Source organism: Melanotaenia boesemani, chromosome 3 (assembly GCF_017639745.1).
Source record: "Melanotaenia boesemani isolate fMelBoe1 chromosome 3, fMelBoe1.pri, whole genome shotgun sequence".
Lineage (NCBI taxonomy): Eukaryota > Metazoa > Chordata > Actinopteri > Atheriniformes > Melanotaeniidae > Melanotaenia > Melanotaenia boesemani.
In genome coordinates, this window is record NC_055684.1 from 24168177 (window position 1) to 24185013 (window position 16837).

At 37.0% G+C, this 16837-nt stretch overlaps 1 protein-coding gene across 1 annotated transcript in view; it reads right to left on the reverse strand.

Annotated features, from left to right (window-relative positions):
• Positions 1-16837, reverse strand: part of LOC121637509 (protein phosphatase 1 regulatory subunit 1A-like) — a 31015-nt gene that overhangs the window by 12408 nt on the left and 1770 nt on the right. The window contains exon 2 of the mRNA XM_041981709.1: positions 6622-6682. Coding sequence (XP_041837643.1) covers positions 6622-6682 — 61 coding nt within the window. The remainder of the gene's footprint in view (positions 1-6621; positions 6683-16837) is intronic.

Below are 16837 nucleotides of genomic sequence, written 5' to 3' on the forward strand. Positions count from 1 at the left end.
GGTCATTAATAAACATATGCATGCAGAAATGTAATGCATCTGCTCAGATGATCATAGGGTGCATGTCCCAGTGCGTCATAGCATTCTGCAGCACTATGTGTACACAGTGAATAAAATGACAAAAAAAAAAAAAAAAAGCTTTTTTGTTTTAGCGCTTTTGCTATTTTCCCTGTTTGAAATGTCATGAAGAAGAGGTGGTAAAAGAAACTTATAAGGATTTAGGAAAAGACAGTCATGCACAATGAGAATCAGACCATACTCAAACTAAACTGCAGCATTGAAACTACATATGTTCAATAAATATTTCACAAAAATGCTTTGGATGCTTCCTCCAATGCAATCCTATCATGATGTTATACAAAGGCTACACTATATGTATGTGAGCGATCTGATCTGAATGTATCTTTAGCCCATCCTGAGTCCATACACACATGCTTTCAGTGCTGTCCACTGGTGAGCAATTCACGCAGACGCCAAGTGTGAAGAGAAAGAACAATTCAGAAATGATTGTCAGATATGTTTAATAGAATTGAATGAGGGCTTGAAATTTTGTTGCATGTTATGTTCAGGCGTTAGTGTGAATATGTTGAAGTTAAAAATCCTAGAGCAGGTAGCAGCTGTGCTTTGATTTGAACAACCAAAATGCAGGAGACATGGTTGAAAAACCATTTGGGTCAAGAAACATAAAGAATTGCTTCACATGGCTGATTTTTAGATTGTTGTGTTTGTGTATGCCCCCATCTGTGCTGCAAAATGAGAGAAACGGGAGCTAAAAAAGCCTTTCCAGCAGTGATGAGGCTATCACTGCAACTTCCAGCTGACTGACTGTGACACAAATCCAGATGAGAACAGAGAGGGTCCTCTGACTCGAAGTCAAGCCACACTTCATTTCTGTTGTGTTTCAGCTCCAAAACTTGTGTCAGTTGGAAGTTGCTCGACAGCATTTGATAAGGAAAAAATGAACAAAGTTGCAAAAATCCTTCCACTGCCTGTTTTGTAAAGATTCAGAAATTCAGTCAGAAAATAGCTGTTTGGTCTGAGCTGTCTGATTTGGCACAAGGCCAAATGAACAAGTCACACAGCTGCATTTAGTAAAACATTATTTCTTAAATATTTCTGACCTTCCTCAGTTTTCATTCCCCCAAGTATCCTTTGTTCAGTGCCAATTATTGTTGTTTGACATGTTGTGTTATTCACCTTTATGACAAATAAGATTGTATTTGTCTGTTCTTTCGTGATTCTTTGGATTGCTGTTTTCTGCCTTTGCAGTACCTTTCATGTCAGGCTGTTCATTTTAGTTTGATGAGGCTGTTTTGTTCATTGCCTGCCTGCCTCACAGGTACTGTGCTTGTGTCTTCTTTACTACATAGTACACACTGAACTGACTGTATAAAGTGCTCAAAATGGACCCAACAGTTTGTTACTGCTATAACATTTCCCAGAAGAATTTGAGGAGGTGCACATGGCAGTATGACTTTCATTGAATATGTTGTTAAATCTTGGACTTCAGGAAATATTAAGGGCTATAAGCAGATTATTAAATGTGCTAGTTTACAGATGCTAGCCTGGTTTGGCAGGTTTGGTCTGGAGATGCCTCCTTAGTTCCTGACATTTAATCTGCAGACTTTCTACTAGTCCTCCTGAGTCAATTGATGTCTTGTCTGCTCTAGACTCTGCCCTAGAGACTACAACGTCCAAACCATACCTTAGAGTTTGCACTCACTTCAGACCCTGCACTGATGGCAACATCCACTTTGCCAGTTTCAGGACCCTGGAGGATTCTCAGCTTTGCCTGTCCAACCTGTCACATCTGCCACTCTGGATGGAAAGATCCTTGTTGTCCCACTCCACTCCCAGAATCTTTATCCATCTGGTTGGCATCTGAATTGTCCACCCCTTTGTTCTTTGTATGTGTAGCACCTATGAGGAAATGTTTCTGCATATTTAGTTTTGCTGTGCATTCAAATATATTTCTGGTTATACTGTTTACCGTTGTCACCTGTAGGGAGCAGAGCAAACAGTTTGTGACTCAGAGCATCAGACAGACCAAGAGTGAGAAGAAAAAAAAATTTGTTGTAAAGACATGCGTCCAGTGCTGAAATGTCTAGATGTCTGCTCGATATGCCAGTCTTCATTGGTGAGGAATAAATTAAATGTTTCTACATCTAATGCCGTCAGTCTGAGTGATGTAGTGAGTGAATACCTTCCAAATTAATTGTTGTCTGGTCCTCTTTGGTTCATGACCAGAACTCACAAAAAACCATTTGTATTTATTTATATATATTTTGTACTACAATTAGAAATACAAATAATTTCCATTATTTTCCTCATTATAATTATACCATTATAATCCATGTTATAAAAAAAGGTTTCCTACACTACTTTGTTATGTTTAATTTAATATTTCATTTTATTTTGTAAATACCAGTTTGTGCTCCGAACTTTTCTTACTGCTGACAATGTTTTAATTGTGTTAAGGTTATGATGTTTATTTTGTTAATTTACTTATTTATTTATTAAAAGCTAAGACTCATAAACAAGTCATATAAGGTTTTGGCAGAACACACATGACAGCTGGTAGTTCAAGGGTTTAGTGCCTTAAAAGGCACTTAATAAAATGGTTGCATAGCTAAATATTTAAAATACATTTCCATCATTGAATATAAACAGAAGTTAATGAAGAAGATACTATTATAAATACCATTTAAAAAAAAAAAAAAAAAGTAAAAATATTCTCTCTTTTTTGTTTTAGATCTCAGTCAACTTGTTTCCTTGTCTCCCTAAAAGAAACCAGGTTCTTCCCTGGAAAAAATTTTAATGAGAAACCCTCTTATAATGATCCTTCATCATTATTTAGCCCAGAGCCTGTGTCTCAGTTGTCTCTGTTCCTCTGATGTGCTTTTGGGGTTTATAGTGCACAGGGCAGAGCAATCTGTAGCACATTTAATAATGCAGGGATTTTTCTGATGTGGGGCACACCATTACTGCACCACCACAGCTCCTCTCCCGCTTCATCATATCTATTCCTCCCCATCCCCCTCCTATTTGGCACATCCTTTTCGCTCACTCTCTCACACACACAAAGACAACTAAAATATCTCTAGTTTTGGCTCTGCATGTGATTTGATTTATGTCTTTGCTTCTTCGAAAAGATATCAAATTTGCTTTGATCTCTCTCTTTTTTGCAACTGGCAAGACTGTTTGAGAACATCTAGTTCTGAAACCACACACACACACACATTCCGTGAAGTGCAACTCTGTGTGAAATTGAATACAAGCCCATTATGAAACATGTCACACAACTGCGTTTAAGGAAAGACATATTATTCCTTAAATATTTCTGGACCAGCAATTTGGCCTAATTGAGGTCACCGTCCAAATGATGGTTCTCAAAGGGAAACTACTTTGGTCATCACATAAGTCTAAAATTATAATGAATAAGCTTTAAGCATAAAGTTCTTTCCATGTCATAATACATATCAGTAGAGAAAGACATAATAAATCTAGCCCATCAATGACAAAAAAAAAAAAAACAGTTTTAGCAAATATTGTCGTTGGTATTTTAGATTCTAATGTTCTCATAAATGCAAGGGCAGGACAACAACAGTGGTCTGGGGGGTCCTCAAATAACAAATATTCTAACAAATATTTAGAGTAAACTGACCTTTACTGGATAAGCGACATACAAGTGAATGCAGTATGTAATATTGTTCTAGGCTTATATGTTGTTTTACATCAACAGTACTACTATGTACTTGATCATAATGCAGTATTTATCTTCCATGATTTGCCTCAAAGACAAAGGCCAAAAAACTAGATATGAACATTTAAGAAAACACAACTTCAGGTAACCAGTTAATTTTTTTTAAATAATCGAGTTTTTAATTGCATTCTTATCATCTACTTGAAACATTTGTCTGACTGGGATATAATTGTCCTAAATTTTGTTCTTTTAAGTCTTGAAAAAACCAAACAGTAAATAAATAAATTATAATTAAATTAAATTAAATTAAATTAAATTAAATTAAATTAAATTAAATTAAATTAAATTAAAATTCTTGAAAAAAAAAAAAAAAAAATTTCCATGTCCTGGAAAATGTTTTTCCATCTTGTTCTGGCTGATTTTTCCCATGCCTACTCCTTTAAAAAATGACAAGTGTGACACTTTTTGTCTCAGATCTTTTTCATCTTGTGACTGAAACTTCTTACAAGAAAAATCTGAAACTACAAGCTTTTGTTTTAATGTCTGTTTTTAATCATCTTCTAAGGGAGATTTTTAATGACACATGTAAATATTGTATTACAACCTAATACAACTTTTAATATGTTGAATATCCTTTATTGAAAATTATGTGCATTATTGTTTAATGCTTTGTTTGTTTTTTTCTTTGTTTCGTTCTTTCTGTCCTACATGCACTGACCAGGCCAACATTGTAAATAAGAATTTGTTCTTAATGTTTTCCCTGGTAAAATAAAGGTTAAATAAATAAATAAGTACAACAGAGGCAGGGAGGGAAGTGAGGAGCCAATGGATGACTCATACACCAGAATAACTCCTCAGAGGTCTGCTGTTTGATCATTAAGATCTCATGAGAGGACACGTGGTTGTTTTTGTTGGTCTAATGCAGCAGGAAAATTTGTTTGGTGTGTATCAGACATGACAGCCAGTATCCCAGCAATTAAAAATAAATGCAGAAATGCATCACTTGCTTGAAGTCACATTCTAGGGAATGAAATTCTCTCCCTGTATCTCTGACCTTTTAGCATTTACACAGTCTCTTTACAGTTTATAGTGTATAATATAATTTATCTATTTATGTATTTGTTGTGCTATCTAGTTATTTATTCACTATTCATTAACTGATTGATTCATGCATTAATGTATGTGTAGTATGTAGAGCTGAGAACAAATTCTGCTTTTTGTGCAAATGTATCAAATCTCAATAGGTTTAATGGCTGAAGGGACTGTAAACACACACATATATATCTTAGTGCATGCTGTTAACTGAAAAAAAAACCAAAAAAAACAAACACAAAAAACAACAATAACAAAAAATGAAAATTGAACAATTCTGCTGTCCACAGTGCTGAAACAACTATTCCTGTTGGGTCGAGTCGAGTTTGTTACAGACTCTGCAAAAAACGTGAACTTTGTTCTTGTTCTCGAATCCACTTATAATCTACACAGATAAAACAATAACAGAACAACAGCAACAAGAAAAATGGGGGGGGGGGGGGGGGGGGGGGGAATACAAAAGAAAATATAGCTTTTCTTTTTGTGTGTTTCTATTTTTTAGCATTTAATTTAAACTCAGAAGAGGATGCAGGGAGGTTATGATTATAATTGCTGATAAAACCCAATATGCTTAAACAAAACTGAGATCTCTTTATTATCGTTTGCACACTATTGAAATAAAATCAAACTTCCATGTTTTTTTTTATATCACAAAAAAATGCTCTTTTGATATTTAAATCATTGTTACAGTATAACTAGGTTATATTGCAACACTTACTAAAGCAGAAACCATGAGAAGGCCAGAATTGTCTTAACTCACCAGCTAAAAACAAATAAAGAAGAAAACCAGGAAGAAAAACTTGTTGGTGTACAAGGAACAGAAACAACTTCAATAGAAAAAAAGTGACAAAAGTAAATTTTAAAAGTAAAAGCTCTTTGGCTGAGAAACACTGTAAGTTTTGAGACTATTTATATTATGATAAACTATTATTATACAGCCGGAAAAAGGTGGAATGTTTTCTCCAGGTCGGGAATGAGGTCCTGCTCCAAGTGGAGGAGTTCAAGTATCTTGGGTTCTTGCTCACATGTGAGGGAAGGATGGAGCAGAAGATCGACAGGCGGATCGGTGTGACGTCTGCAGTGATGCAGACTCTGCATCAGTCTGTCATGGTGAAGAAAGAGTTGAGCCAAAAGGCAAAGCTCTCAATTTACCGATCGTTATATGTTCCTACCCTCACCCATGGCCACAAGCTTTGGGTAGTAACCAAAAGAATGGGATCACGAATACAAGCGGCCGAAATGTGTTTTCTCCACAGGGTTGCTGGGCTCTCTCTTAGAGATAGGGTGAGAAGCTTGGTGATCCGGGAAGGGCTCAGAGAAAAGTCACTGTTCCTCTGCATCGAAAGGAGCCAGATGAGATGGCTCGGGCATCTGGTCAGGATACCTCCTGGACACATGGGGAGGTGTTCTGGGCACGTCCCACCAGGAGGAAACCCTGGGAACACCCAGGACACGCTGGTGGGACTGCATCTCTCAGCTGGCCTGGGAAAGCCTTGGGATCCCCTCAGAGAAGCTGGTGAATGTGGCTGGGGAGAGGGAAGTCTGGGCTTCCCTGCTTAGGCAGCTGCCCCCACCACTTAACCCGAATAAGTGGTAGAAAATGGTTGGATGGATAGATTATTATATGTATCACTGGCTTCAAAGAAATGACAATGTTTCACTCTGTTTACAAGCCTGATGTCATCATGTCCTCACATCTTTCCCACACATCACTAATACTGTAATATCTATCCACAAGCCACCAGACAATTATACCAGAGAACAAGTGACAACAACAGTCTACATGTGAAGGTGTGTTTGCATTTAAGTGTATTTGAGTGTCTTACCGGGTGATGACTGATCACTGGATGCCACTAAAGTGGCAGGTGTGGGTCTTCGTCTTCTGATCTGTAAAAGGTAAGAGCTTCATTTTAAAAGGAACCTTTGATATAGCTACCATTATAAATTTATTCAAGAATGACAGTAAATACGCTTTTAAAACAACAGATTAGCTCAAAACCATTATTTAGTCAGATGCACCATAAAATTTTTAAATGTTTTAAAATGTCAGTTGAATAATACTAAACACGTAAATACAAAGCATAGAAAAACGTTTCATATTCTTAATAATTGAGCAGTCAAAGGCAGTCCAGTTTGTTTAAGCCCATGAGTGGCTACAAGGTCAGGGGGGCATTTACTTCACCAGAACTGGTCTATGTGATCCAGGGCTTTGTAGACATCTACTTTGAAGATGTCTGAGCTGGATGAGAGTAATGCTGAATTGTGCAGTGCTCATCAGTGAGATCAGCAGGGCAGCCTGCCACCTCCTACTTGTTTCTTGGCTCATGAGTAGTGGAGTATGGCAGCTTCTCCATTATTCTGGGGCAATACATGAGAGGTCAAATAAATTTGACTGAGATATTCATCACAAAGTTATTTAAATCTAAAACTGTTTAAAAAAAAAAAGATCTGTTACTGGATGTAAAAAGTAGTGTTGCAATGCTTATAGCTAGTATTGTGGAGAATGTTGAGCGTTTTTAATTTCAACTAAGAAATTGAAATTATGCAGGTGTAAGAAATTGCAAGGACAGAAAGTAGAAAATAGATGGCATTTTTCCACAGAAGTAAAACTGTTTTTTATATTTTTTAGATTCTAGTAGAAATTCTAGTCTGAGCACAAACCTTGAAATTAGTTGCATCTTTACTGACTACCTAGTTTTGCTCTTTCTGTGGGAATAAAGGGGGTCCTCTTTTTTTGTTGTAATCTTTGTAAGACTAATGGCCATAGTCTACCCTTATTATCAGAAAATCACTATGGTGACATATTATTTTTATTTGACAGATGGTTTAGGAATCAGTATGGGTTGTTCAGTAAGTAAGTAAGTAAAACTTTATTTATATAGTGCCTCTTAAGATATACAATCACAAAGCGCCTCACAAGAGCCAACAATGTTAAAAAAAAAAAAAAAATCAATTAAAACGCATATTAAAAAAGATGTGTTTTTTAATTAACTTGCAAGCAACCACAGATCTCAAGTCCAAAGGAAGTGAGCTCCAGAGTCTGGGGGGCACTGAATAGAAAGCTCTGTCTCCTGTAGTTTTTAAGTTTGTATGGGACACCATCAGCAGGCTGAGGTCTCAGGACCTTAGGGACCTGCCAGCGAGATATGGCTTCAAAAGCTCTCTGTCATAGGCTGGTGCCTGTCCATGAAGAGATCTTCAGGTCAGTAAAAGAATCTTAAACTGCATTCTGAAATAAACCAAAAACCCGTGCAGTTGCATTAAGATTGGAGTCACACGAGATACCTTTGAGGATTTTGTCAGAAACAGCAGTACTTTGAACAAGTTGTAAAAGTTCTAAAGGGGTTTTGCTATGACAGCTGTATAGTCCATTGCAATGATCCAGTCATGATGAAATAATAGCCTGAATAATGATTTCCAGTTCAGGACATGACACAGTTGAGCTTAGCTTGGCTATATTTCTCAGATGATTAAAATGAAGTAGAGACGTGACATGTGCATCTAAAGTAAAACCAGAATCAAATGTTATGCCAAGGTTCTTAACAGAGGATTTAGCCAAAGAACCAAGAGGTCTAAGTGTTTCCTTGCATGTAAAATGCATGTCCCAGACATTCATACAATAAAAACAGCAGAGGCCCCTAGATAGAACTTTGTGGTACACCAAAATGGATTGGATAAGGAAGACATCTGTACTTAGAAGTAGATACAAAAAAACTATCTGTCAGATTGGTATGAAGAGAACCAATCCAAGGCAGATCCTGATAGACAAACCCAGCACCTCAGCCTATTGAGCAGAATGTAATGGTTAACCATGCTGAAGGCTAAGGGAAGGTCCAACATAAGCAGCACAGAACAATTACCCTTGCCACACTGCATCAAAATGTCATTTAATACTCTCGAATAGTTGTCTCAGTTGAATGAGAGCTACAAAACCCTGACTTAAAATGATCAAGAATGCTGTGATGATCCAGAGCAGCAGTTAACTGGTTGACCACAACCTTCGCTAAGATCTTAGCCATAAATGGACACTTGGAGATGGGTCTATTATTGCCAAAGAGAGAAGGTTCCAGATCCAGATTGTCATTTTTTTCAGAAGTGGGTAAAATGTCCAACCATCAAGAAAAGACATTCATTGTACCAATAAGCTTGGCTAGCTCAGGTAAGGGTACTGGTGCAAAACTGTCCAAGATAACAGACCAAACTGGAGTGGGAACTATCAAGACAGATGCTGTCAAATTGATATTATTTTTTACATTTCTAACCTTATCAACTAAAAAGGAAAATCAAATGCTGACAGTCCTCATTTGAGGGTATGGGGGCAGCAGGTGTAGCAGGAGTAACAGTGTTGAAACTATCAAAAGGAATCAGTGTTGACTGTCTATCTCCAAAGATATTGTGTGCAGAGATTCTACAGGAAACCGAAGTTCAGTTACATTTAAAATCAAGCAATTACATTTCAACTTCATTGCTCCATACATGTAAAAAAAATAAATAAATACTGACATAGTTATTTAAACAGATTTGATCTTCCATCCTCTCGCCCCTGCAATTCTAGATACACACAAGCAAAAAACAATTGTACTGTAGCTGACAGGGTTGCTGAGTAATGCTGAAATCCATGTCAGCTCCAGCCCTCCATGCATCTTTTTCTAAATGCTTCTTGTGCACTTGGAAAGCTGTGCACTCCAGATTAAACAGCACAGCACACACTTCATTTTACTAATTAAGTTAACCTACTAACAAAAATATTCCTGAGGTAAAAATTTTAAAGTTCTGAGCTGAACTTCAAAATGTGAATCAAGAGAGGAAAATCAAAAGATCAGAGGACATTTCCATAGCAGCAGCAAAAGAAAAAAGGCAAAGAAAATCAGTTATTGAATCATTGGCTTTGAAGAACAGTCCTTCTAATTTGGCTTGACTTTGAGACTTTGCAGTGGTTGAACAGAAGTGTAACAGGACATTATTAAATAACACAGCATAGAATGAAGAGCAAAGCATTCCTTCTGCCTTAAGTAATCTGGATTATTGCTCTGCCTGGTGCTCTCCCTCTATTCAGACATTCATTCTGCAAAACCAATATCTTCCTGAATATAAAGATGCATACATAATACTAATAAATTCACTTTTGGAGCTTTTCAAGGTCAAAATTGATTGATTGGTTTCATACTACAAAGACATTGAATACATGTGTAACTACAGAAATTATATGCTGCAATGAAAAAGATGGATCTCAGTATTACATTTTAACTGGGTATTCAGATATGAAGAGCCTTCATTACATTCGAAATTACAACCAAGTATTGCAGGAGGAGGGCTGAAAAACGAAGTGACATTGAGCTCATTTTCTAACAGGCAGCCAGATATGTGACTGCTGTGAACACTTAAATTCTGAGAAATTACCAATGGTATATCCTAGCACACATGACAGCAATTCACTGTTGAGGTAGTATCTCATATCAGTAGTGGTGACCACTGGTAAAGCTGATTAAGCCTGGTGTGACTGAATAGCAATTGGGCTGTGGAAAAGCTCCAAATGAAGCTGAGCTTACTCATCATGGAGTGTTTTAAAACAGGCATCCAGCCAAGAAAAATTAACCAAAACATATTAAGGACAAGAAAATGTGTCCAGGCACATCTGCCTTTGCCGACATGCAGCACAGTATGTGTTGTCTAAGCAACACCTGGATACAACTTAGCTAATAAAAAAATTCTTGTATTAAACCAAACTGATTTTCAGACAGGACTAGCAAATAAAGAACCATTCATTCATCTGCCTCTATGTTGCTAAAGATCTCATTGGGAAGAGAAATCCCACATCTTTACAACAGGTTCTGACAATATAAAGGTGACTTTTGTATTTCATGTGGGGGAAAAACTGAAATAATATGAATCTCTACTAGTATGTTATACTGCAATTCCTTTGAAAAATGCCACTTTTTATCCATTTAATTTCCAAAGATCCAGGTAATTGTGCATTAATGTGGTTTTTGTGCAGTAATTTTTTAGGGATGTGTAAGTTGTTTTGGTCACTTTACACATAAAAGTTACTGTTTTATAATATCATGCATGCTTGAATACTAATTCCTCAGGAGCATTCTGGGCTGGGGTTTTGAGTACTTCAACAGAAATGTTATACTAGATATTGTTGTGTAAACTGTGTGTCTGTTTTGTTGCATTCCAGAAAATCTACCCCACCAGCCCACCTTAATGCACAACCAGCCATGGATGAGTAGAACTGATTATATCCACAGTCATTGTTATTCTTCTCACCCGGCAGCAGAGCAAACTCCCCTAATGCTCCGCTCACTCAAATACCAGAGCTTACTGGATGGGCTCTCCCTTCAAACCCCCATGACTGCCTTTCAGCCCACAGTCTGTTTAGAATGCACTTCTGTCACTTCTCACAACAGCGAGCAACTGTGGCCTTTGAAAGTGATGGGTGGGCAGGAAAACCTGCACATGCCTGATATGCTTGTTGTGTGGGACAAAATACCCTTGGCTGGAAAATATAGGTCAGGCTACAAGACTTGTCATTTGAAGTGAAATGTCTCTCTTTGCCGTAAACTGAACTTGCATACTTGATGAAGGAGACAAAGGACAGAAACAACATGGGACATTTTTTCAAACTTTAAGAAAATAGTCTACAATCTTTATTCAGATTATTTTGGACAATGTTTACACAGATTGTTTGCTTATGAATGGCCCATCTTTTTCTTTGCTAAAATAAACTGCTCTGTGGTATTCTACAAGGTGGTGCATTTCAATACCACAATACAAAAGTTTTTATTTGAGCATTTAAAAGGGTAAAACTGTTTTGCTTCAACACAAATGGCAGGTGCAAGATAAATTAACTTTCTTCTAACATGGTTTTATAGCTGGGGTGTCCAAGACTCCTCAAGGTTTTCAAAAAATTCTTTTAAAATTGGAAGAATAATGTCTTGAACCACAAGGCTAAATGTCTCATTAAAGACGTTTGACCTAGGGGATGTAGAATTTAAAGTGTTTTGACCGTGTCTTTTACGCCCACTGTCTTCCCATATTTATTTGTTTAAATCTCAGTGGGGTAGAACCACTAGAGCTCGAAGAGCTACAACTATTGTTCTGGTTTCCATCCATGAACAGTGATGTTTTACACCCAAATAAGAAAATAAATTGCTGCTGAAAAAAACGTAAGCTTTCCCAGAAGTTTACTGGGTGGGCCAAGACCTCCTAAAGTTCTATTACAATGCAGAGGCCATATTTGTACTGGAGGATAAATTACATTACTACATTATTACATTTAAAATATGTCTCTGGTATTGTTAAGGAAAAGGCTCAGTTATAATGAGTCCTTAAAGCTTTTTTTGTTGTCTTGTTTTTGTCTGACTCAAATTACTCTGATAACAAAACAATAAAATACACATCACTGAGTTCTGTTTCTTTTCTTTTTGTTCCTTTTTTCTGTTTGTGAGTGTGATTGTGTGGATGGTGGTCATCTCCATACAATATGTTCTGGGTGTGGGCCTTTAAAAGGTCATTTAACATGTTATGTGGTTTAAAATACACCGATATTAACTAGTTTTATGTATTTAAATGTGTATGATTGCTGTTTCACGTATCTTGTATATTTATGGAGCTTCAGTTTACACATCCTTAGAAATTTATAATGTGCATTTGCAAGAAAAATATACACGGTGACAGCATAAAAGCGGGTAACCAGATGACACCTTTGATTTAAGGAACTTACATATCATCTGTGGTTCCCTGTAATGTTTGCATGCATTTCACAAATCCAGACACGCTAGTGAGGTTTGAGTTTTCCAGTGGACATAGGTAAAATGAGTCCAGTTTCATCTAAAATGAAGCCAGTTTCCTATGCATCCCACGTGGTAAGAAGGCTAAGTATATTCATGGCCTTAGAAGATACACTTCGAGTTTTTCGGTTATCAAGGTGATTGACAACAAGCAGAGCAACTTTTTTATTTATTTATTTATTTTGTAGTTTTGTTACTGAAGACATTCCCACAGAGATCCAGTTTGGTGTATGAAGGTTCTCACTAGACATCTGTATGTGTTGAGTTGGTAGTGAGGCAAATGGCCCTCTAGTTCACATTGCTTTAATACATCTAGAATAACCTTGTTTAGACTCTCAACTTTCCCTTGTATATGGAGCACTGTAATAACTTTTTACTTGCGTTAAAAGAATAATCTTCTATATTCATTATAACATTTATTGATACCATCTAGTCTTGGTTTCTATCAGGTGCACTCAGTTTGTGGTCATAAGTGCACAATGAGCTCTTATGTGAGGTTATAATATCAGTGGCACACACGGCTTTGTTTAGATAAGAGGATAAGTGTCTCCTTTCCTGCTATCAATGGCCAAGGGGCCTGCTCTGACGCATCTTTGACATGCAGTTCTAGCCTGATTCGCAATACTGGATGGTGTAAGGGTGCAGGGATTACTGAACCATGGGTGACCCAGTTTGTGCTGGCCTGGAGTGACATTCATAAACATGTTTCTTTTAATATTCAGAGATTCCTGTTAGTTATTTTCTTTGTCTTTATATCTGACTGTTGGGCTTTCAGTTTTGGTCCCACACATTTTTATAAGTATATACTGTATATTTTTATAACTACCCAAGAACCAGCACAGTGTGCAGGCCAGGCAGTCACTTAGAGTGATGCTAGAATACATTGAAAATGTATCCTAAAAGAGTGTAGACCCTGGGGCAATCAAGCACGGTTTGGTCATGCTTATTGAGGCTGTGAGCTAAGAGCCCTCATGAGTCTTTAAAAAAAAAAATCAACTGAATTTTACTGGCACACAGCCTAAAGACTTATGTTTGAGGATGAAGAGATGCAGGTAAGCAGACAGCTTGAAGCGTCATTAGAACCTTATTTGCCGAAGGACTGCAACCTGGCATCAAATGTATAGAAGAAAATGCAGAGAGAGCACTAGCTCCCAGACAGACAGGACAGGCAGGGCAATCTGTACAAAATGTGTTACACCTGTAACTTTTAAAATCCTAAACCTGGGGTTTATGCCAGACTAGATAACATTCTGGGTTGTTTGAACTGCATTAAAAATGCAAATAAGTAAATAAGTTTAATGGGATTGCACATTATTGCTCATCTGCTGATAGTTTCATCTTAAAAAATTAATCCTAATCTTAAAATCCTGTTGTTCATGGTTGGAATCTAAAATTTCTGAGGTTACCTATCACTAGCATCCATGTTTTGCTAGTTGAATGCCTTTGTGTACAACCAACCAAAGCTTCATACACATCTGATTTTTAAATAGTAAAGCTACTAAAGCTACTATTGTAAAGTTACTACTCCATCTTCCACATCAAAAGAAAAAAAGCCAATATAAGTTGTAAGATAGAAGTTAAAAAAAGAGTGAAGCGATTTGTCATCACTGTGGCAGACTTGTAGGCAATATCAAAAAGTTCATCGACTCAATAAACACTGAATTGCATATCTACACCTCTTTGCTCTCATGATTTATTTTTGACAATGCTCCTTTGCATGCATGCATGCTTCTTTCCTAATTCAAAAGTCAAAAAGCAGCTAATATGAGCTGCCCCACTTTTCAGCATCACTAAATTCCAGGAATGTTGACACATTCAGGGAGAGACATGGAACCCCATATGGATTAGAGGCTTGGGTTTATTAGGATGCTGAAAAATCAGTTAAGTACAGCCCACCCAGCTGCAGATATTTTCTGAAGGTATTTGCTGATCTCTTGTTATAGTAGCAGAGCTAATACTGTTTTCATTATTTTAAAAGAAGATATTGTAGCATTAGAAGTTGTCTTTTTCTTTTGAAAGTCTTACACCTGGAAAAAAAAAGCATATAATTTAGACTGAAAATAGAAAAAATGGAAAAAGTTATTTTTTTATTATAAATTGCATCAAAAATAGGATCAATGTGGAACATTTCAAGATAGCATTTAGAATTAGAAATGTGCTATTTTAAACAATAACATCCAAACGAGCCATATTTAGCTATTATATTTGTTGTTGTTATGCTTATAAAAAGATATTGTTTCATTAAATGTGACAAAGTATGTTCACAAAAGTGCTGATCATAGAGGCAGCTTCTGAGATATTTGCACTTCTGGAGTGTTTTTACTAAGTATTTTTTTTTTCATATTCTGCAGCCGTATATTTCTACACAATGTGCATTTTACTGTATATTTATCTAAGACATTTTTATGTAACCCAGCAACATATTAAACCATTAAATTTAGCTTTACTTTTATACAGCAAGGGAGGGGGTGGCAGGTTGTCAGGTCTTAGTAGGTACAAATCTTCATCCCCACCATTTTATCCTTGGAGGGGATGCAGCTGCTTTTGCATGATCACACTCATCCCTGAACACCCACTCCCTAATGAGCATGCTTGTACAGTTATGTTTTTGGGCTCTTATTGCTGGTGTAGTTGTTGTTGTTCTCGATGTGACTACTCATGTCATCTTATAGGTGCTGCTTTTGTTTTCTTACAGGCTGTAAAGTTTCTCTAAAGCTGTAGTAGATGTTTTTTTCTGTTTTGGTTGTACAGTTGTTGTACAGCAGTTGCTTTTTGTTTCTATGGCTCCTCTTTCTTCTTTTCCTCACACGTCTACTTCCCTTGTTTCTTCTTATCGGGCCTAGCATTAAATGTAACTTAGCAATATCTAAAAGGGAGTCCGATATCATCCATTAGGCTCTCCTTAGCAAACTGGACACTTGGAGGTTGCATGGCCCTTTGCCAAGCCTAAAAAAGATGTTCATACCAGAGGCTCTGAAACTGGCCAAAGTACAGGTGTAGTACAGGCCAGCACAGGAGCAAGAGAGAGACAGGTAGATGGATATAGGTGCTATTTCGTTGGGGAAAAGTGAAGAAACTAGCAAAAAACCTCAAAAATAATCAGCATCCAACTGCATTTCTGAGAGATTGGAGACTGAAAAGCTGAGGGCAGAATTTTAAAAATGAAAATATGTCACTTTATCTAAAGTGTCATAACGTGCAGACTTTGCCCTTTACTTTATTTATGTTTTAATTGTTTTGTTTTGGTTTGGTTGTTTGTTTGTTTTGTTTTGTTTTTGTTTTGTTTGTTTTTTTGTTTTTTTTTTGTTTTTTTTTGCTGTGGTTTCTGTGCCTAGTTCATTTAAAAAACATGATAAAAATGTTAAACAATTTTAACAAAGAAAAGTGCACAAAACACGGCTTTTATGAAAAAACTGAATAAAAAATTGCTTACCATTACTATTCATGATTATTAAATTAGGTTAAAACAGAAACTCTGAGTGATATTAAATGAAAAGCCATGAGGGAGCTAACTCTTCTAAGGAAGCTGAATCTTTGACCAGCTGGACTTCCCATCACAGTGAAGAAATTACTACATTTCCCATCAACACTATTCCATGATGTATCATCCATCTATTGGTTGTGGGGTGTTGTTTATGAACTTTTTATGTCTTGCTCATAGCGTACAGCTTAATGTCATCCATGTGGAGAAGGTGACTGATGGTGGCCCCATTCCTGGGTCGGTATCCATAGCCAGTCTTAATGATTAATTGGCTGAGGGGACGCAGGCGTGCGCAGAACAGCAGCGGGGGCAGAAGATCTCCTTGGTATATACTACATTTAATGGAGACTTGTGCAATTGACTCAAAGTTGGCCTCTAGGATGCACAGCCTCATTGAGTTTGCAACGAAGGCTCTTAGAGTGTTGTTGATCTTGTACATCTTCAGCCATTCCAGGATCCATGTATGTGGCATTGAGTCATAGGCTTTCTGTAATCAATCCCAGCAGTGCACAAATTTGTCTGTCTGGTTTTGCAGTATTGGGTGACAGTTCTGTCAACCAGCAGCTAGTGTTTGGCTGCTCTGATATTTTTACCAATCTCTTTCTGTGCCTCTGTCATTTATTAATCTCACTTATCTTAGTTACTATAATGTCCAATAGGCACTTGTATGTTGTGGAGAGACAGGTTATCAGCCAATAGTTGGATGGCACTGTTTCCCTCTGGAGATCTTTCAGGATCAGGACTGTTCATCACGGGTCATGCCCGGGC